The sequence below is a fragment of the Ictalurus furcatus genome, chromosome 24 (genome assembly GCF_023375685.1).
Source record: "Ictalurus furcatus strain D&B chromosome 24, Billie_1.0, whole genome shotgun sequence".
NCBI lineage: Eukaryota > Metazoa > Chordata > Actinopteri > Siluriformes > Ictaluridae > Ictalurus > Ictalurus furcatus.
In genome coordinates, this window is record NC_071278.1 from 6,519,133 (window position 1) to 6,541,511 (window position 22,379).

Here is a 22,379-nt window from a genome sequence, read left to right on the forward strand (position 1 = left end):
CATCGTTGCTGTTGCGCCTGAACATATATTGTGAGAAGAGCCTTTTATTTTTAAACTTATATTGTGATATGCATTCGTTTCCTGGAGTTTCCTTTCATTTTTAACTAAAAAGTACATTTCTAATAAGATGTAAGCCTATATGCCACTATAAATGACATGTTTCGATAAGAAATATAGTCAAACTATGGGAACATATTAGCTGATTGAATCTATATATATATATATATATATATATATATATATATATATATATATATATATCATAAAAACGATTTTTTTTGTAGGCCTATATTATTGCGTTTCCCAATAACGATCAAATCTTAGGGAATTACTAACAACTTACGTTTCCCGAAAGCCTATAAACAGTATAACAGTAGTTACGGCAGGAATTACGCTTCTTTGGAAGAGATAGAACAAGTTATGTTCTAAATGGCCGGGCACATGAAGAAGGAGAAAAAAAAGAACAACAATGAGAAGGAAACTATGTGGAAAATGAATATTAATATTAAAAGGAGCTGTTCTTTTCAGACCTTCAGTATTAGTACAAGTGAACTAATAAACAAAGAGAATTTATTCGTATTCACTAAATAAACACTGGGTTACCTATTTTGACTATGCTTTATTTTAGAGTGCACAGGTTTATTTATTCTTAGACTAGATATTTTGTTTGTGGGGCACTGTTGTTTTCCAATAAAGTTTTATTGAGAACAAACCGACTGACACACAGCAACAATCATTCACAGTTTTTTTCTTTTTATACTAACAAAGGAAAACAAAATTAGAAAGTACAAACACCGAAAACAAACCCACCCCCTGTTTTTTTTAATTAATGAAACCAAATGCAAGGGCCAACCATGAAATTACACTAGAGCTTCCCTTGTAACTCTCAGTTGTGCTCCCACGTCGAGCTCTGGGTGATCAGGTCTGGGGTGCAGTCGGTGTTCCAGTTCATCCCAAAGGTGTTCAGTGGGGTTGGGGTCAGGCTCTGTACAGAAGACTCGAGATCTTCCACCTTCTTCCAACCTTAACACACCATGTCTTCATGGGGCTCGTTTTGTGCACAGGGCTGGAACAGGTTTTGGGCCTCTTAGTTACAGTGAAGGGAAATTGTAATGTTACAGCACACAAAGACCTTCTATGTAGTCGTGCGCTTCAGAGTTTGTGGTTAAAGTTTGGGGAAGAACCACATATGTGTGTGATGGTCAGGGGTGCACATGCTTTTGGCTATATTATGTACATAATCACCAAGTTTCATGTCTGTAGCACGTTGAATTTAAGGACCAATTATATGAATATGTTGCTTTTGAATAATTAATTCACTTAATTCCTTTTATTTCGTTTGATTTGACTTTTTATTTATTAAGATTCTGACTGAGAAATTGTATGTTCGGAAAATATAAAAATTGTCTACATTAGAAAATCCCCTTTTTTTTTTCTAAAGACTGCACACACACACGTGGACTCGTGTGTATATTTGCACAGCGAGGACGATTGATTTACTGATTTGCGTACCTCTCCCTACGATCACGTGCGCACGTAACCCAATCAAATGGCAGCCTGCCTTCAACATATTAACCGACAAATGGGAAACTTGCCTTTTTGATTCCGCTTTTTTTGCGAGGGTGTTTGTGGTGTGTCTCGTGGTTTGTGGGTGTTGTTCGTGTGAATAGAAACGCGAGTGTGTCCGCCCGCCATGTCGACATCAGGAGTTCTGGCAGGATATTATTCTTTCATTGCACCGGAGAGCGAGGAATCCCATTTCTCCTCCGGATCGGGGCTTCTTCTGTCATCTTTGCCAGCCGAGAGCAGTGTGCTCGAACCCTACATATTCCCTTCAGAACAGGTAGTATGCGGAAATACAGGGTGGGGCCACATCTCGGAGCCGCGGGCCAGCGCTGTAAATTCCGTGTATCACTCACACACAGAGCCCCAGTCTGCGCAGAGTGGAGAAGTCACACAGTCGTGGCTGATGAACTTGCCTGTAACCGAACAATCGACGGTCCATCACCAATACGTCAAACTGGAGGTGCTTGGAACTAGTTACGGCGATTATGTCTCTAGCTCCCGCACTGTTCTGGCGCGAGAACACGTCAAAAGTGGTGCACGTAGCACGGACACAAATACTCTTTCCATCCGGACAGATGAAGAAGGCAAGAACGAAGAGAAGAGAGGAATCGATCCAAGTAAGATGAAGCGTTTACTAAATGCGAGCGGTGATAAATCGGAGTTACGTTTTGTAGGCTACATGATGGCTGTGTTTTGAAACCCATATCTCATCAGCTTTGAGAAAGCCCTTGTGATTAGTGTCACTGAGACTCATGCGGTGTGTTATTAGGGTCTTGTTTTAGGGTGGGGCCAGCCTTCGAAACTTGCCTTTTTTCTTATTCTTGCTTCCTCTAGACAACCCCGTGTCCAACTGGCTTCACGCGAGCTCAACGCGCAAAAAGCGCTGCCCGTACAGTAAGCACCAGATCCTCGAACTGGAGAAAGAGTTCCTGTTTAACACATACCTCACACGCGACCGCAGGTACGAGGTCGCGCGGCTCCTCAATCTCACTGAGAGACAGATTAAAATCTGGTTTCAAAACCGCAGGATGAAGGTGAAAAAACTGCACAAAGACTGCACATATGGAGATTAAAAAAAGAAAGCACGTTTTCGTGTCCAGATACACTAGTAAATCTAAAACTGAGTGAGATTTTTTTTTATACATCTCAAAGCATATTAGGGTGCATCTGTACTGTGTTTCGCATTGTTTTCGTGTCCCAATTGTTCTACAACACTGTAAACCTGGTTTATGTTCATGGTTATGTAGTGCATTATGGGAGACGGTGGAATTTTATATCACGCTGTTCATAAGTATCTTATTTTAGTCTCTTTACTACCTACATTGAAAAGTAAACGTGCTAAAACCTGAGGCTTGATAAAAGTCTTTTTTAGGTAAAGACGATGGAGAAGAAATATATGGATAAGAAAAGATATTAAATACCAACTGTAGTCAGCAAAACAAATACCTCATGGTCTTTTGACCGCCTTGAACATTGTGTACTTTTTAATTTGTACTTTATTTATTGAAAAATAAAATATTTCTTAAACAGATCCTGGCTATACTCATAGGGTATTATTATTATTATTATTATTATTATTATTATTATTATTATTATTAAGAAGCAAAGCCGTGTGTATTCTCTTCTCTTTTACACACACACACACACACACACACACACACACACACACGCGGTATTTGTGTTATATTGGGTTCTCATTCAGAGGAATTTTATTCTTGACCGTTTTGAATATACAGGCCTATTTTGAGGGTTTGGCAAAAAATGGTAACGCCTTAAAAAAACTTTACCGCTATAAATGTTTATTGGGGACGCAACATACAATAGAGATGCCATTATATGCATTATTAGATAAAACAGCTATATACCAACTGTCGGATCCAACAATATAGTTCACTGTGCGCATGCAGATGATGCTAGTATCCAGTACATGATGAAGAAACGTATGCGTTGTTTTGAGCAGCCATGTAGAATCCATACATGTAGGCCTAATAGTCTTAATATGGATACTATTAACTAACATTTATACTACAGTAAGAACTAATTCATATTTAGTCTACACAAAAGACGGCATATGAGGTGCTGAATTGAACTGAACTAAAACTGGAAGGATACAGAGAATATTAGCATGGCCCCTGCGCAAGGATGACAGGCAAAACCGTGGGACACAAGCCGCAGATGGACGCAGACTTCAAAGTTTTCGTGAAGGAGACTCGACTATCAACTGCATTCCGACTTTAATGGCTTTATGGTAGTCCAAGGGACACAATTAGGACGTTTTCAGAGTCCCAGTACCCATTCAGGCTTTTGCTACTCTCTCTCTCTCTCTCTCTCTCTCTCTCTCTCTCTCTCCCTGCTTCCGTGCGGCGTGCACAAAGACACCGGATATAATTTAGTTTAATTGGTTAGACCTGGCTCCTTGGTGTGAAACGTTGTTGAGTTGCATATATTACCAGAGGGAGCGCGCACAATATTAAAATGCACACGAGAAAATGTTTATGTAGGCTAACTGATTATAGCTAGATTATATAGCATGATTTTATCTATCTATCTATGGATCTATCTATCTACCTATATCTATATCTATATAAAATTATATAGATTATTTTAGCATGATTCTAGCTAGACAGCAATCAAGGAGGGTAAGAAACGCTTCATTTTCGCATCTGCAAAACCAGCCTCAATCGGTTTCAGCCACAAGAGGCTCGTGACGATCGATTTTGGTGACGACATTAAATAACGACATAACCTCAAATAAAATTAAGTCTAAAGACAAGTACACTCGAATAGGCTACTATCTAGTGAATTCTTAGAGTAACCCCGTAACAAAGAACTAAGCGTCGACAAGACTTGAGTGAACTTGAGCAAACTATGTACACCAATTTTCAACGAGAGAACAGAAAGTCAGTGCCCCAGCACAGACGAACAGCCTACCAAAATAGTGAAACAATAAAATTCCTAGAGCTGATTAAACCTAACATCTCCGAAATAACACATCACTCTTTAATTCAGTTCGTCCATATTTCAGACGCGCAATTTATTTATTGATCATGGCTTTACTGAAATCAGACATTCTTATTTTATAAGCAATTGGTGCAGTGAGGATGGTTTATGGTTGCTGAAAATACCAAAGCCATCCTAAAACAATGTAGATTAAACTTTCTAATTACGGGAAAGAACTAAAAGATGGATTTTAAAAAAGAAATTCAATTGTGTTCAATTGTTGTATACATCAGATGCGGTTCTCGTCACCACTGACCCTTGTCACAGTGTGCCGGAGGTAATATAATAACTATCATGTCTGCTTACCGTCCTCGTTCATAACCAAATGTTCATAGAGCTAGTCGTGCTCCAATGAGCAACAGTTATTTATTATATTTCCCATTTTGACCACTAACACTGCCGAGCGAATCTGGCCCAGTGATTAATTTATATTTTTGATAACACACGTGTGTATCTCAGTCTTATACGTAGTAGACTGCGTTCATTTTAGCGTCAGCGTTTCAAAATATTTATAAACCTCTATTTTTTGTTCTTGATTACAGATTAAATCGAGTTAAGTAATATCATTACACTATTGCAATTTAGTGTCCTCGTGATGTATTTTATAGTAAGGCAAAGCAAAAACACGATTTGACCTTCTCATTTATGTTTTTATTTATTTATTGTTTGATACACGAGTTGTACGAGTATACAAGCTGGTTAAATACTCGTCATGGATTTGATACATTTTGAACCGTTTAAAACAAAACAAAAAATGTATGTGCTGTAGAACCAGCGCTATTATAAATATATTTTACGTTCAATGTTTTATCATTCAGTCTCTCGTTTGTTAAAAGGAAGCGCTAATCTTAATGGCTGAAATAAAACTGTAAAACAATCACAAGTTTTTTTTTTTTGTTTTTTTTTTTACACTGGATTCGAATGCAACTCATTTAAATAAGAATGCTGTCCAACAGTAATAAAAGTGGAATCCCACTGAAAACACATAAAAACCCCAGAGCTTAGTTGACTGGCTTATTCAGTCCTCATGGAGTGGCCATGTGACTTCAACAGCCCAATGCCTGTGCGACTTTAATGGCATCGTATATCACCCTGCCTCGTAAAAACAACACTGTGGATTCTGGAATTTCTGGCTCAGAAATTCATTTGGAATACATTTTTTAAAAATCTATGTTTTGGTATTTCTTTTCCTCACATGAATTCGCGGAGTAACACATCGGTGTGGTCATGCTTGATCTAGCTTTTTAAACGATACTGAATTGTACTATTAATGGATATAATTAATTGCTGTAGAATGGACATTTGGCTAAAATACGGACATATTCGTCGAAGAACACCTGGTTCAGTCGTGGTCAGTTGTAGATGGTGTCAAGTTTATCCTTAGGGAAGAACGTCAGGTAGGAATCCACGCTTAACTGACAGATATACAGTATCTCGTACCCTTTGGTCACGTGCTGTAGAGTAATGGAACAATTATAAGGTTGTTGCTCTTTGTGCAGCATCTGTGTAGTGCAGAATAGTTATATTACTTTTCATTTCTTGCATACCTAATTTAGGAACGCTCAGAATAGTTAGCAATGCCTGTGGATATTGTTATTGAACGTTCAGCATCTTTTCCACATGCTAGGGTCCAGATAACAAATCCAGACAAAATAACTTCTAATCTTTTTTTATTGTTTAATGACACATTTACTTTAGCTGTGCCTTTGTTTTGTACAGAAAATATCCTTTGTGATTTATTTTATAAACATTCATGATTTATGTTTAAATGAGAACATTTAATGTTTATTTAAATATTACAACATTAAACATTCGCATTGAATATTCCTATTCATATTCTTAACAACAACCACAACAAGAATAATAATTCATCATATAATAATTATAATTATAATAATATTAATTATTATTATTATTATTATTATTGTTTTGTGTTGTTGTTGTTATTCAATATTTAAATATAACATAATTATTGTTGTTATATTTAACACAGGCAGGCATTGCGGCCTTCCCTCCCTTCTCTGCATGCACAATCAGAGGTAAAGTGGTACAATTACCGTGTCAACTGACTGACTTGCTCCAAGCTGTTTCTGTAGGATTTTCTTGACATCTTCTTGGTTTCATCTGACTGCTGAAACCATGGTCCTCATAGAGCTTCCAAAGCATGTACGGGATCTCACTGTCGAAAGATATCGATCAAGAGAGGTATAAAAAAATTTCTAAAACATTAGCTGTACCATGGAACACCATGAAGGCTATCATCAACAAGTGGAGAAATTGGAGCATCACAGTGACATCACCAAGAACAGGACGTCCCTCTAAAATTTACAAAAAGACAAGACAAAATCTTACCAGGGGGGGCTGCCACGAGACCTACAGCAACATTAAAGGAGCTGAATATCTGACAAGTACTGATTACACTGTGCATGTGACAACAATCGATCATGTTCATCACATGTCTGGGCTACAGGGTAGGGCAGCTAGAGAGAAGCCCTTTCTCATAAAAAAACATCCAAGCCCAACTTAATCACCCCAAAACATGTGGCAAAATGCGTTTTGGTCTGATGGGGAAATTTGAAAAAGTATGTTTGGTGCAAAAAAGCACCTCACTAAAAGAACACCATCCCCACAGTGAAGCACGGTGGTGGCAACATCATGCTTTAGGGCTGCTTTTCTTCAGCCAGAACTGATGCTTTTATCAAGGTGGAGGGAATCATGAATGAATGAACAAATTACAGTCGATTTTTACTACAAACCCTTCAGGTGTCTGCTAGTAAACTGAAAATGAAAAGGAATGTCACCTTGCAGCATGACAATGACCCAAAACATAGATCCAAATCAGCAAAGGAACGGCTTAACCAAAAGAAGATAAATGTTTTTGAATGACCCAGCCCAAGCCAAGACATAACTCCAACTAAAATCTGTGGGCTGTGCACAGGAGATGCCTTCTAGAATGTTTTTTCAAGAAAGAGTGGGAAAAATTTGCCAAGTCTAAATGTGCCACTCTGATACCCAGAAGACTGAGTGGTGAAATAAAATTTCAACAACAACAACAAAAAAAGGTGCTTCAACAAAGTATTGGCTTAGGGTGTGCACACTTATGCAGCTTGGTTATTGTAAGTTTTTTGTTTTTCCTTTTTTTTCCATAAAAAGGTTTCTGATTGTTTTTCACTTTATTTGTATACGTTGCAATTTCACAAGGTGGGAAAAGATCTGACATGATTTATCTTAGTGTGTCTTTTATTTCAGGTTTGTGTAGACTTATCCACTGGATCTGTGCAGTGTTGTCTACAAAGATTTAATGAACATAAAGTAAATTACTCACTCATCATGATTAATTAACTTCCAGATTATTAGGTATAGAGCGTTAAAGAAATTAATTTTCCATAACAAGGGTTGGTTATCCAGTAAGCATGTTCGCCTCAAACCTCCAGGGTCTGGGGTTCGAGTCCCACCGGGGCCATGTGTGTGGAGTTTGCATGTACTCCCCTGCTGCAGGGGTACTCCGGTTTCCTGCCCCAGTCCAAAGATAGGTAGGCTGATTGGTGTGTCTAAAGTGTCTGTAGTGTATGAATGTTTGTGTGAGTGTGTATGTGATGGCCTGGCCTTGTGCCTGATGCTCCCTAGGCTCCAGGTGACCCTGAAAAGGAGTAAGCTGTAGAAGATGGATGGACATCAAATAATATCACAGAGAAAACTGTATACTGACTTTGGTCTCAAGGCTAGGTTGGAGAAGGTTAAGGTACACTGTCTGAATTCCCATCGGCTGTTTGTCTGCATGATAAATGCATGGACAGAGGGTGCCAGCACTCTGAAAGGACCCTTGTCTATTTTGTATTCTACAGCCATCCCTACATTTGCTATGCTGTGGAAGACCTTGATGTAGTAGATTGGGCTGCAGGACTGTCATTATTGGGGATGGGTGGTATTCTGATGAGCCAGACCATTGTGATATTGCTTATCTTTGACCTTGACAACTATTGAACATAGATGATAACCATCAACTCCAGGACAGGTAGCCTTCACATGACTAACAATCATCACTGTGTTCCTGGAGGTAAGGTTGTTGGTGTCACTTATCCACTTCCCTCAGGTCTGTAGGCCAGGTAGGTGATTCCTGATAAAACAGCATCAGAACTGATTGGCCCATACCTGTCTGTACCGCCATCTCCGCTGACTCAACAGCTCTGACTCTGGGTAAATTACTTGTGGCAGCGATGCATTGGGCTGCCCCATCAACAGGTAGTTATGTGTTATGGGGTCAGCAGAGACTATTAGCTCTGATAATTGTGTTTGGTGGGCAGGACCCATGGCATTGAAGGCATCTATAAAAAGCTATAAAGAAGATCCAGGTGGACACAGTGGTTGGTCATGCACTTAAAGACTATACCCCACCTTTTCTCATTGCTCCTGCTCCTCTTCACTAGAAATAGGCTCTCCACTTGTGGAAGTCCACATTTGAATGCTGATGGCATTGTATAGCTTCTGTTCCTCTGAAAATACAGCACTTTCTTCACATCTCTGCAAAGACAAATTTCAGTCCTGGATGGAACAGCATACTGTAATATTGCTGTAATAAGGAGCCATGCAATGGGATACTTAGTGTATACTCAGTAATGAATGGATGTAAGATGGTAGGGCTCAGGTCTATGGCATCCTGGATTTGTCCGCCCACCCAAATAACTGCAGCTGTTTCATCAAATTCTGGTGAGAACGTAAGGAGCCTAATGGAGGAAGGGATGGGCTTAACAGCTTTCAGAGCTTGACATTCCTCTGGGAAGCCTTCAAAAGGTCCTCAAAGATGGAATACTGGGTGGTGTCCTGCAGTGCTAGGTTTAATGCTGTCATTGTGATGCCACAGAACTTCACTGTCTGTAACTCAGTGCGATCTTCTATTAGGAAGGAAGAATTGAGGCCTGTGTGTCCATCTCTTTGGCTAACTCAAGTCATGTTTTGCCATGCGTAGTACAGGTCAAGAGTTCATGTAATGTCACATGAAACATCAGAATGAACCAGGAATGAAGTGTGATCTCTGTAACTTTAAAGGCGTCATAACATAATTTTTAATGTTTTCCTTCTGTTTGGGAGTGTAATGTATCTGTTTGTGCATGTCCAGCACTTTGAAAAGCTGCTTTTAAAGGCGCTCTATAAAATAAAGTTTATTATTTTTATGCATAAGTTTGCTAAGTTACCACTTTTTTAAATGTTTGTTTGTATGCTGGTGGTCTGACACAGACTTTGATTGTAGCTGCTGTTGTGATTGTATTTTGAAATGGTTTATATCAATCAAATCACAAGAATCCTAGCTTTCCAAAGATATTTACACATGAGTACCCATGTACACACAGAAACTGTGTACATATTATAGTTAGTCCTGCCGGAAGGGTCGGAATTTACATCATATCTGAAAGGTAAGAGAGTTAAAAAAATAAAAACTTACCACTATGAAACGTTCTGCTCAAGTCGTTTTTGCAAATTTGCTTCTGCTTGATCATCCGCATTTTTTTAATCGGACTCGGGCTTGAACTGATACGGTAAAACCCATAACATGTTGCTTAAGAGCTTAGAATTGCTTTAGAAGCCTTGGAGGCTAAAGCTAAAGCTAAAGCTAAGGGGCATTACTTTTCCGACACACTTGTGAGGCTTTCGGCCAATCACAACACAACGGGTCAGCTGGTCAATTAGAACACTCTGGGTTTTCTTGGAAGGAGGGGCATTGGTCAAATTGGAGCATATCAAGCAGGCTGGGAATAGAGGTACTGCAATAATGTACAGTATGTGGAAAATTATGTGTTTTTTGAACATTAAAGCATGTTAACCTATTCTGTTATACCCAACAAACCTTTACAAGTATCATATGACCCCTTTAAGGTATACGTTTACATTTACATTTAAGATTTATATTTAATATTTACATTTATATTTAATTTTATATATATATATATATATATATATATATATATATATATATATATATATATATATATCTTTTTAGTAGTTTCCAGGAGTGATGGTGGTGACATAACAAAGCTGATTTTTTTCCCAATTTATTTATTTATTTATTTAAAATTTTTTAAAAAAAATATCGGGAAGAATACCCATTCACACTTCAACCCCTCCAATGTTCAAACCAAATCTACGCCCATCCTTATATGTCAAAAGTAATTAAAGTGCGTTAAAAAAAATCCACTCATAGCTCAGGACTCTGAGGCCCCCTAGTGGCTGAGGACCGGGGCTGCAGCCTTTGTAGCCCATTCGGTAAACTGGGCCCAGCACAGGGCAAGGATATTTTTTCACGCTTTAATGTGAACAATATCGAACTTCTGTGTGTTTTTTTTGTGTGTGTTTTTGTTCTTGATTTTTCTTCTTCTTGTTTTTAGAAGCTTGTTTTAAGTAGCCTACCACCGATGGGGCCCTGATGATGGTTGGCACCTATGGCTTTATTGCATTGTGCAATAAAGTGGAAAGTTTTCCGTGTTTCATTCAGTATCATTGCATAATTAATTGACAAGCTTTGTGTGGAAAAATTCTAAACATGAAATATGTAATGGACATAACAATGAAGACTGTGTGCTCAATTTGGGCATGAAGCCTACAGTACAGCCAAAGATGCAGTGCAGCTTGACAGTGCACATTACACTGAACGAATGCTATTTTTGCAAGCACAGGTCTACTATGAAAGATGAGCATCTTGTAGTTTGCCTGAGACTTTCATCCAGCTGCTTCCCAGTGCCAATGTTCACACTAAGGTAGGAAATTCTTTTTAAAAATTGCAATATTACTTAACTGTAACATGAGTCTCTTGGTTTTCTGTGATGTAAACTGAGTACCTTGCTAAATTGCGGTGGACTGGCAAGTGAAAAAGTAGCTCATGCATTAAAAACGGTTGGGCACCCAAGGTTGGTGCCAACCCATCACAGAGTACAATCATGCACACATTATGGACAATTTGGAAATGCTAATCAGCCTACAACACATGTCTTTGGACTGGTGGAGGAATCTGGAGTACCCAGAGGAAACCCCCAAAGCACGGGGAGAACATTCAAGTTCTGCACACACACAGGGCAGAGGCAGCATTCAAACCCCAAACCCTGGAGGTGTGAGGCAAATATGCTAACCACTAAGCCAGCATTTTTACTTATGTAACAGGAAAATATTAAAATAGACTCTAATATGCTATAGGGAGGGTACAGTCTACCACTTCTTGTGCTCGTCTTGGACTTATCCTGTTCAAAGTTTTACACAGAGTCCATCTGTCCAAGTCGAGACTTTCTGTAATGTATCCGGACGTAGAGGACAAGTGTGATCAATGCCATGGCTCTCCCTGTCATTCTTCTGCCCTGATCTCCATGGTTTTTGGTCTGTTTTTTTTTACCATCATGTCCACTATTCTCAGAGTAGATTTAAAGCCTTGCCCATTGATTGCTGTATTTGGGATTTCTGATGCCTCAGTTCCATTGAGCTCGATACAAAAGGATGTAATCGCTTTCACATCCCTTATAGCAAGACGTTCCCTACTGTTGCATTGGAAGTCTGCTAAATATCCATCTATCTCCCAGTGGCTAAAGGACGTGATGTTTTTTCTAAAACTTGAGAAAATAAGGTATACGATAAGGGATGTTGTACGGACAAGTTTTTTTTTTATTTTTTAGAAATGGCATCCCTTTGTTGTATATTTTATGGAGTCACAGACACTTCCCACTTAAATTTTTTTGCCTGTTGTTGGGTTTTACAATATCTATATAAGCAGTGGTAGTTATTGGATAGCCATGATAGCCATGGGTTTGTTTTCGGTGTTTGTACTTTTAATTTTGTTTTCCTTTGTTAGTTCCCTTTGTTTTCCTTTGTTAGAAAAAAAAACTGTGAATGATTACTGCTGTGTGTTACTCGGTTTGTTTTTTCTTAATGAAATATTTGGGAAAAGGAAAAAGAAAAAAAGAAATGTTCAGCAGAAATGTTCAGCAGAAATGTTCAGCAGATATGTTCAGTAGAAATGTTCAGAAGAAATGTTCAGTACAAATGTTCAGCAGAAATGTTCAGAAGAAATGTCCAGTAGAAATGTTCAGCAGAAATGTTCAGTATAAATGTTCAGTAGAAATGAAACTGGAGATTGTTTGTTTGAGCTGAAATTTAAAAAAAAAGGAAAAAAATAGACTCAGTTAGACACAATTACATGCTAATGTTCTGTTATTTCTGTCATCCATTTTAGGTCTTCATGCAATGTAGCATTTGTCTTGTTTAATTGTGTAATTGTTTTGTGGTTATATTGCAACATATGTTAGTTACACATATTTTTTTGTGAACTTTTACAGAACAATGTATAAAAAGCATTCTAATTTGTCAAATAAATTGTTACTTTGCTAAGTTTACTTTTCTGCTAAAAGCATTTCCTTTCTTATCTTGCTTTAAGCATGCACATTTCTTAAGTATCGGATTACTATATTCCCTTTGCCTTTGCATGGTAGAATATAGGTTTGTGGACACCTGACCATCACACCCATATGTGGTTCTTCCCCAAACACAGTTGTATAGAAGGTCTCTGTATGCTGTAGAATAACAATTTCCCTAAGAACTAAGAGGCCTAAACTTGTTCCAGCCTGACACAAAGTGCACAAAGAGTGCGAACTTTATGAAGACATGGTGTGTGAAGGTTGGAAGAAGGTAGAAGAACTTGAGTGTCCTGCACAGAACCCTGACCTCAACCCCACTGAACACCTTTGGGATGAACTGGAACTGGAGACTCCTCACCCATCATCACTGACCTCATTAATGCTGATCATCAACCTCACTAATGCTCCTGTAGCTGAATGAACACAAATCCCCACAGCCATGCCCCGAAATCTAGTGGAAAGCCTTCCCAGAAGAGTGGGGCTTATCATGTATTATTTGGGGCAGCTGTGGCTCAGGTTGCAGAGCGGGTTGTCCACTAATCATGGAGTTGGTGGTTCGATTCCACATCTCCACATGCTGAAGTTTCCTTGGACAAGACACTGAATCCCAAGTTGCTCCAAATGTCAGGCTAGCGCCTTGCATGGCAAGGTGTGTGATTGTGTGTCAATGGGTGAATGAGAAACAGTGTAAAGTGATTTGTAGAACCCCTAAGGCACCACTAACAAGAAGAACTTGATGCCAACAGTGTGGACAGGGATGCCTCCATCAAAAACAAGTCTAGTCCTTCCGGTTACACATGTGTATGCCTCAAATCTTGCTTAAAATATACTTCAAACAGGAAGCATGATATAGAAAAAAAAAATTAGATGTTTGACGTTGCTGTGACTTTGACCCTTCTTTTTGGATGGATTCCAAAATCTAATCAGGTTATCTGCTGGTTAAAGTTATAATTCTAAATAAAGCCTATGAACATTCAACCAGTTGCTCTGGAGATATCACATGCTGATGGAAAGAATTGCAATTGCTGTTCCAAGAGCTTCAATCCAAAAGTATTGGAACAGCAAGGCCAATTCTATAGTTTTTGGTATACACTGAAAACATTTGGGTTTGAGATCAAAAGATGAAATGAGATCGGAATTTCAGCTCTCATTTCCTGATATTTACATCTAGATGTGTTAGACAACTTAGAACATGGCACCTTTGTTGGAAGACCACACAAATTTTAGGTAAGCAAAAGTATTGGAACAGATCAGGCTAAAAGTAAATGAACATAAACAACACTTAATATTTGGTTGCATATCCCTTGCTTGCAATAACTGCATAAAGCCTGTGACTCACTGACACCAAACTGTTGGTTTCGTCTTTTGTGAAGCTTTTCCATGCTTTTACTGCAGCCTCTTTCAGTTGTTGTTTGTTTTGTTTGTTTCCCTTCAGTCTCCTCTCCAGGAAAACCTTCCACTTTCCCCCCCTGATGAAGTCCTTTGTTGAGGTGGCAGTGTGTTTTGGATCGTTGTCTTGCTGCATGATGAAGTTCCTCCCGATTAGATTGTATGCATGTCTCTGTAAATTTGTAGACAGATTGTTTCTTTAGACTTCTGAATTCATTCTGCTGCTACCATCATGAGTTCCATCATCAATAAAGATTAGTTACAGAAGCAGCCATGCAAGCCCAAGCCATGACACTATTTTGGATCATGAGCAGATCCTTTCTTTCTCGACACTTTGGTGTTTCCATCACTTTGGTAGCAGTTAATCTTGGTTCCACAACTTCTGTGGCTCATCTCTGTATTTCTGGTTTTCCGATTCTTACTGCTGATGAGTGATTTGCATCTTGTGGTGTGGACTCGATATATCTGCTCTCAAATAGTCTCTTTTGGGTATTTAAAAATTTTTATTAATTTTTTTATTATTATTTTTTTAAACTTCTGCTAAGATCAAATATCAAATTTGCACTGACACTGGAAAGCCATTTATTGAGAGACAGATGTTGAATACACAAAATACTTTCAAGCTTAGATGTACTGTGTGAGTGGCATATACACCATATACATGATTGTTCAGTAAGCAGCTGCCTCCACAGGAACGTAATTTCTCTGTGACACTGTATAAATAACGAATATGGTAGAGCCTCTGATTTTTCCCATTGTTTTGCTTTATTTACAGATGTCCCATAGCTGCTGGTGTCCTTAGTTTACTGGGATTTTTATCATACGTCACTAGTTGGCCATTACACTTGAGCACAATGCTTGTCCAGTGCCTCTGATTGATTTCCCCTCTTTTCTCAGTTTCAAAATGACTTGCTTTTCTCCCATAGACATATCTCTGGTCTTCATGTTGGCTTATCCTTTTTAACAACAAATGCGGTTGTCATGCTGACACCAGAATCTGCATCTACCTACACTTCCCAGAACTCTGCACGGCCCGCAAACATAGCCGCCTAGAACTACAACACGCAGACCCTCTCACAGTCACACTTAGCAGATTACTGATCACACACACCTATACTCAATCACAATCACCACCACTTTCACAGTATAAATAGACGCTCTCTGTTTTCACAGTCATTGTGAAGAATACGTTCTGTGTCTCTTGTACCAGTCTATACCAAGCTGTTTGATTCGTTGATTGTTTTTCAGGTTCTGACCTGATCCTGCCTGCCCTTGTTCATGCTGCTTGTTCATCATCTGACCTTTGCTTGTTTTTTGACCACGATTTTGGATTTAGCATTTGTCCTGTTTACCTCGTTAAATAAAACAATTGAGTACCTGCACTTTCATCCTCAACTGTTCTCTGACAGCAGTCTTCACAGGCGAAACCCAGGGCTCGACCCAAGAGTAGACAGTCAGAGATATTAATTATTTAAACAATCAATCTAACAGGACACACTTGTGCAAGAAATACCTGTTCGTCATATGTTCCGGTATTTGTGATCACTTGATAAATGAACAAAACGTGCCATGTTCTAAGTTATGTGACACATCTAGATGTAAAAATCAGGAAATGAAAGCTGTAATTCTGATCTGTCGTCTCATATTCATCTTTTCATCTCAAACCCAAATATCTTCAGTGTACAGCAAAAATAATAGAATTGGCTTTGCTGTTCCAATACTTTCAGAGGGGACTGTATATCAGCTATCAATATTTGTCTCCCTCTGTAGCTTCCTGCATCCTATCATCCCTTCCAGACCCTGACTTCTTTTCCAACCTTAGCCACAGACACTTTCCTCATCCATGGACCTCCTCTGCCCACAGTCTTCTAAATGCAGTAAGGTTTCTTGCCCTGTCGCTTGACTATCACATGTGCTGTGCAGCAATCAGAGACAATTAAGAACAGCAGAGAGAAAGCTGATTATTATATGTATTATGATCAATATTATGAACTGAATGAAATAATAATGTATTATTAAAATAATAATTAAATAAATAATGTAAGTGTAAATGAAATACTAATTACCAGAGAAAGTTCATTAAAGCATAATAAATATAATTTAATATAATAAAATTGCACGGGTTACTCTAGAGTCTAGAGGCTATACGTCAGATATATTTATGGCTAGTAGTACTCCTACTCCATAATAAACCTTGAAAATATCCCGGATGCATTTAATATTTCAATTTTCTTTTTTTATGGGGAGATCATTAAATTGTTCAGCATTTCAGGAGCAATCATTTTCTACCGCAATGTCATTAACCTTGGCATGACCCTGCCACAGCTTGGACTCTGCTATTTCTTCGTTTGAGCAAAGGGTGGCGCACGCTTACTGAAATGTAACAGGCTTGCGTGCTACTTCATCCAATCACCCATTAGGATTTACGACTGGTCAACAAAACACTTTCTCCCCGTATTTGGCAGCCTACATGAGAGAGCGTTAACCCTGCGTCTCAGGGTATTTCCCCCCCAAAATGATTAATAAATTGTGCAAGGGCGACATGCACCCACAAAACCACCAAGAGACTCAAATTCAAAGTCAAGCAGGGTATTGTTCTCGCTGAGGCGATAACAACAGTAGCGAGCAGTCTAAATATAAAACAATCGCTGTCACCCAATGTTTATTTTATGTTATGTTAATTTTATTAGGATGCCCAGCTATCCTAAAGTAAAGGAGGAGATGAGAGCTACAGTCAAAGCTCCACGGTGACGCTTGTCGATGCCCAGTACAATCAGACGGTTATGTTGCTCCCCAGTCGCCTACCGATAACCCTACTTAATAACCGATAACCGATAACTCAAGTTCTTCTAGCGTGCTCATCTTTAGACACGTCTCCCACTCAGTGCACCCTAATAAATTAATTATCGACTTCCACTAACTCCACGCCCAGAGGCAGTAGTGCGGTGGTTCTGAGTTTTGAGGTTCTTCCTAAAACGTGTTACAACATGAAGGAAGAGAAGCTGAGTTCACAGAGAATGACTGAGGCACCCCAGCCGCGAAAACGTCATTCAAGTCACGGCAAATGAAACAATATGGCTCTCAGGTTGAATACGTCCTATTTTTATATTTTCATCAAATTTGTTGTCTGGTTTGAGACATTTTTGTACACCACAATAATAAACTGTTGTTGTACAGCAATATGTTGTAAAAATGCCCCTGAAAATTGGTCAGCATAAGGATATGTGCATGATATTTTTATATAATACACCAGGATAATAATAATTATTTTTTCCATCTCTTGACTTATTTATTAACATTTGAACCATAGCTGGAAATTCAGCCTATATTAAAACAATGTCGCTCTGAATTTTAGTGATTTTTCTTTAAGCCAATAAAAAAAAATGCAATTCCTAATTACATTGTGTCGATTTTTATTTAATCATTCAAGAATACTTAACTTCTTCATGCAACAACAACAACAACAACAATAATAATAATAATAATAATAATAATAATAATAATAGTTATTTGTAATTAACAGTAACAGTGATTAGGTCAATCATTAAAATTACATAAATACTTATGTTAAATTCAACAGGTTAGAGCACTACACTTTCTACGGGACTGGTTTGGTCCCATTCCTATCTCAATGGCTCCTATTTATGTCTCCTTTTGAGAAAAAAAGGTTCTTTTTTAGACCTTTTGCTATTGTTTCATGGGACTGGTCCAAGAAATGAATGAGGCCATACTCCATAAATTAGTTCCTACAGTGATCCAGGCCGCACAAACTCACTGCCCATAAAAGAGTCACGTGGTGGCCATTAAAGTGGGTTTATGGTTTTGGGGAGTTGACAGTATATAGCATTTAACTGCACTGACTGGATTTCTTTTTAACTCTTCTTGTAGAGGGTAGTGGAGTCCCTTCAGTGCTGCCATCACTGCTTTATCCAGCAAGTCACTATGAACTGGGAATTCACCGACTGGGTTCGCTGGGCATCCAATCATGGTGAGTTTGTTGTTCGTTTGAAATTTGTTTAATATGATTGTTTCCGTCTTTAAAGTAACTAACTATACTGTCTGTCCCTTCCGTCAAAGTAAAGTCCGATAACCGATTTGCATTTGCATTCAGTCAACTGCTTATAATTAGTCTACACCCACAACACACTCTTCTCACGAATTTTGTTTTCATATACGTTCATATGAGATGATCTTTTTCTGAGAACAGAAATGAGCTCCAGGCTGTCCATAAGACTTTAGCATCATGATAAATACTGTGTGTACAAATACATAATGATACAGTACATTTCTTGTCTGTCTTCACGTTGAAAGCGAAACACTTTGAAAATAAATTCTACCCCCATGTATTTAACATTAAAACTATAAAAGGTGTGCAGATTATCATCCGTTAAAAACCGTGTTGATCTTCGCTTTTCACATCACTGATCATGTTTTCTGGTTTCCACCTTCACGGTTTGTGCTACATGAAATTGAAATGGATGAAAATATCCAAGTATTCTTGGATCACTCATAAAAGTTACCTGCTGCTGTTTGGCTTGTTGGCTATAACCTTTACAGTTTGGGAATTTTTTAATACGCCTTCTCTCCGTACACCGATGGGACACATGATGCCTTCTACTAATCAGTAGTTTCATTCTGAAACGGAAATAAATTTTCGCAGTCCACTGAGGGATTGAAAGATTTACGCCTTTTCAGTGGTTTTGTTTCAGCACTGTTGTGCTTATTAACGAAGATCTCATAGAGCTCTAAAAAGGTTGCGCATGCCAGATTATTCAAACAAAACCTGAAATCAATAATATTCAGTATAGCTAAGTTGTAGAAATGTGCAACTCCATATTCATTAGGAAACGACTAAATGAATTTGTCTCACTTGAGGCTCTCATCTATTTTTCCATTGAACGAGGTTTTATCTTTGGAGGTGGGGGGTTACGTAGAGATGTGGGGACGAGTGAAAGACAATATGACACAGAACTAGACAGAAGAGAGATTGGAGGGGACAATGTCCTCTCACTTGTTCTTGGTTCATCACGAGGTCACCAGTGGCAGGAAGATAAATGCGCACAAGCCGTAAACTACCAGCAGAGCTTTTGGCCAAGTTCAGTGTCACTCTCATTGTGCGCCCCTGGCTCAATAAGGAAGAAACAAAGCTAAAAAAAAGAAAGCTTACCTCGATAAAATGAAATTACAAATTAACTGACAAATTAAAATACAACATAAAGAGTCTGTTGAGCCACCACAAGCGGCCAGAATAGCGTCAGGATTCTGAAAAAACGGGACTGGAAAGATGGAACAAAATTATTCTAAAATATTTTCTATGATTTGGTTAATTCTGGTAACTAGCACATTATACCAGCACATTATAGTATACTAGTACAGTGACCCCTCGCACACGTGTGTGTGTGTGTGTGTGTGTGTGTGTGTGTGTGCGTGTCTGAATGTCCCAAAACGTTAAATACTGAAGCACGAGGTCTACTGCATATACCTTAGGCCATCTTTGGCTTCAGTATTTTGATGTGATCCTATTGTTATCAGTGAAAACACATTAGCTTCAGCTCTTCGACACAAAAGGCAAACGCATATACTAGGACTAGCTTTGAGCAAGAACCTTGTGCTTCAAAATTCTGGAGGAAAAAACGGCAAATGAATGAACAAATCACAGTCCATAATAAAGGATAGCGCTTTCGTCATTTTCTGTTTTTGTTGTTCTTTGGTGCTAGAGTTATCTGGATACGGTCGTAATATTTTATATTTATCGGTAGATAACTGTTTATTCGTTTTTTTGTGGAAGTATCTTCATTAATGCTATATTTTGATATCTTCTTCCTTGATTTCGAGTGGCACTGGTATTGCAATAGCTATAAAACCAAACCTTTATAATAAACCTTATGTTCAGTTAAAACTATCAACTCTCTTACTGTCATTATTTGATTATAATAACAAAGTATGAAATAGTAGTACCAGTGCATCAAACATAATTTAACCGTAACTATACCGTGTTTTGCTCCTTGACATCGGATTTACCTGCATGTGTCAAATCTGAAGCAGCTGTTCATTTTAACAGCTGTGCTTAAAAAAAGAACTCTTACACCATGTGTATACTTTCATGAAGGCTACACACCAATTTTTTCACACAAGCAAGTTACATTAAAGATATATGTGTGATACAGTGATTCTGGTAGGCTACAATAGCTCGTTTGGTGGGAAAAAAATAACATTTTTATCACTATCTTAATATTTAGAAATAATAAAGCACGAAAATAAATACGTTTGCCGGTCTTAGAAAAAAGGAATGTAATTTAGCTACAGGATACTGATGTAGGCACAGGAAATTTCCCCCCAAAATGATCGCGCACCAAAAATAACATTAATGAAGAGATTTCCACAATAATAAACCGTTGTCTACTAATAAATAAATAATAAACATTATAAAATAATATATTATGGCCCTAGCAAGAGAGCAAAATGAGCAGAAAATCATGAACGTATTATCCTTTATTACGGACTGTGATTTGTTCATTCATTTACGTTGCATCAGACGTTTAAAGAACAAAGTTCATCTGTAAAGACAGTAAATGCATCGCAGAGATGAAAAAAGTAGCTTTCATTTATAACAACTCAAAGACTAGTGTTAGCAACCTGAAGAGTCTCCTACCTCTCGTTCTCAGCACTAGACTGAATGTCGGGGTTTTACTTAGTGAGGTTACTGAATTGTGAATGATGAACACAGACAAACAAACAAAAAAAGATGCCCCCTCCATTTCAGTGCACAGGGTCAGACTTTTCTCAGAAGGCTTTTTTTTTTCGTAACGCTGTACTCCACCTAAACCCCATCATGTAGCCAAGTAGAACATTCATTTCTGTTTGCGACACCATCAAAGAAAGGCTCCGGTAAGACTGTACTGTAGATAGTCACACAACTGTTTTGTTTTGATCGTTGTTCTGCGTTTTAATGAACTCTTTACGGAAAGAAAAATGGTATTAGGTCAGTCTGTAGTTGATTAATTAAATAAAACAAAAAATATGAGTCGAGAGATGATGATAATTATGCATCAGCAGTGGTGAGGGGGTTTACCATGTGGAGCCGGTGTCCTTAATGATGTGCATTCAAATAAAACCCAGCAGACCGCCTCAGGGACGGCTAGCAGTGTTTTAACCTTTATGTAAAGGATTTGTCTTTAGTTCTGAGGCTGATAAAAAAAAATCAATACGATTTCATATTAATACAAACAATAGAATAGAGCTCTTACCATTAATGCGTTGTTGTATCTAAATACAGCACTGAGAATTTCATTGCTCTGTAAATTATATATACAAAAAAATCTATTTAGCTGAACAAAAACGTAAGCAAAATGAACATTTGATTCTACACCACATCTACCCACAACTGAATATTAAACCTCATAATTTCTAATATTCACAAACTATCATATTTTAAGGTCTGCATAATTCTCTCACTCTCAACGCAACATTATTGCTGTTCAAATTAATGGTTTATATACTAGCTGCATATTTAATCATGTTAAATTTACTACACCAATTAGTCCAGAAATGAAGTGCAGCATGAATATTCACCCTCTCAGGGAGAGCTGGCTGGTGGGTGGGAATTTGCAAGAATTTTGGTGCAATTTCAGAATACTTACATTGTATACTGATAATATAGATGAGGTTTTTTTTTGGTTTGTATGTTTTTATTGGGCCATATGGCAGCATATTCCACACTTTAATCAAATTCTAATGCTGATAAGAAAGTAGTATTTCAAAGGTGCATTTTCAATTATATTTCTTGTGTGTGAATAATGTAATTGCAGGACATGTATTTCAATTGCATTTTCATGAACAACAATGTACCAATCCTGCCAAAATCTATTTTCATTTTCAGAGCGTAAACTGGCCTGATTCTGTCAAACTGAAGTGATAGCAATCCTCCAATTTGCGACCGCACTTTCTCATACCCAAAAAAGAAAATGACTCTGCAATCCTTCTTCCGTTTGGATTTTTACTGTCAACAAGGTAGACCTTTTTTTTTGTTTTGTT

At 38.1% G+C, this 22,379-nt stretch overlaps 1 protein-coding gene and 1 pseudogene across 3 annotated transcripts in view; both read left to right on the top strand.

Moving 5' to 3' along the window:
* The first annotated feature begins 523 nt into the window (after window positions 1-523).
* LOC128600264 (homeobox protein Hox-A3a-like) overlaps window positions 524-22,379 on the top strand; it is a 45,766-nt gene continuing 23,910 nt past the window's right edge. The window contains exons 1-3 of one of the 3 annotated variants that reach the window (XM_053612610.1): window positions 2,134-2,183; window positions 16,116-16,222; window positions 18,234-18,333. Coding sequence is in view for 1 of the 3 variants with exons in the window: in XM_053612613.1 (XP_053468588.1) it covers window positions 1,694-2,183; window positions 2,401-2,639 (729 nt within the window). In the remaining 2 variants the exon portion in view is untranslated. Of the gene's footprint in view, window positions 3,210-16,115; window positions 16,223-18,233; window positions 18,334-22,379 lie in introns of those variants that run through there. The other 2 variants (XM_053612613.1, XM_053612608.1) reach the window with 2 other exon arrangements.
* Window positions 3,646-3,743, top strand: LOC128600846 (uncharacterized; annotated as a pseudogene).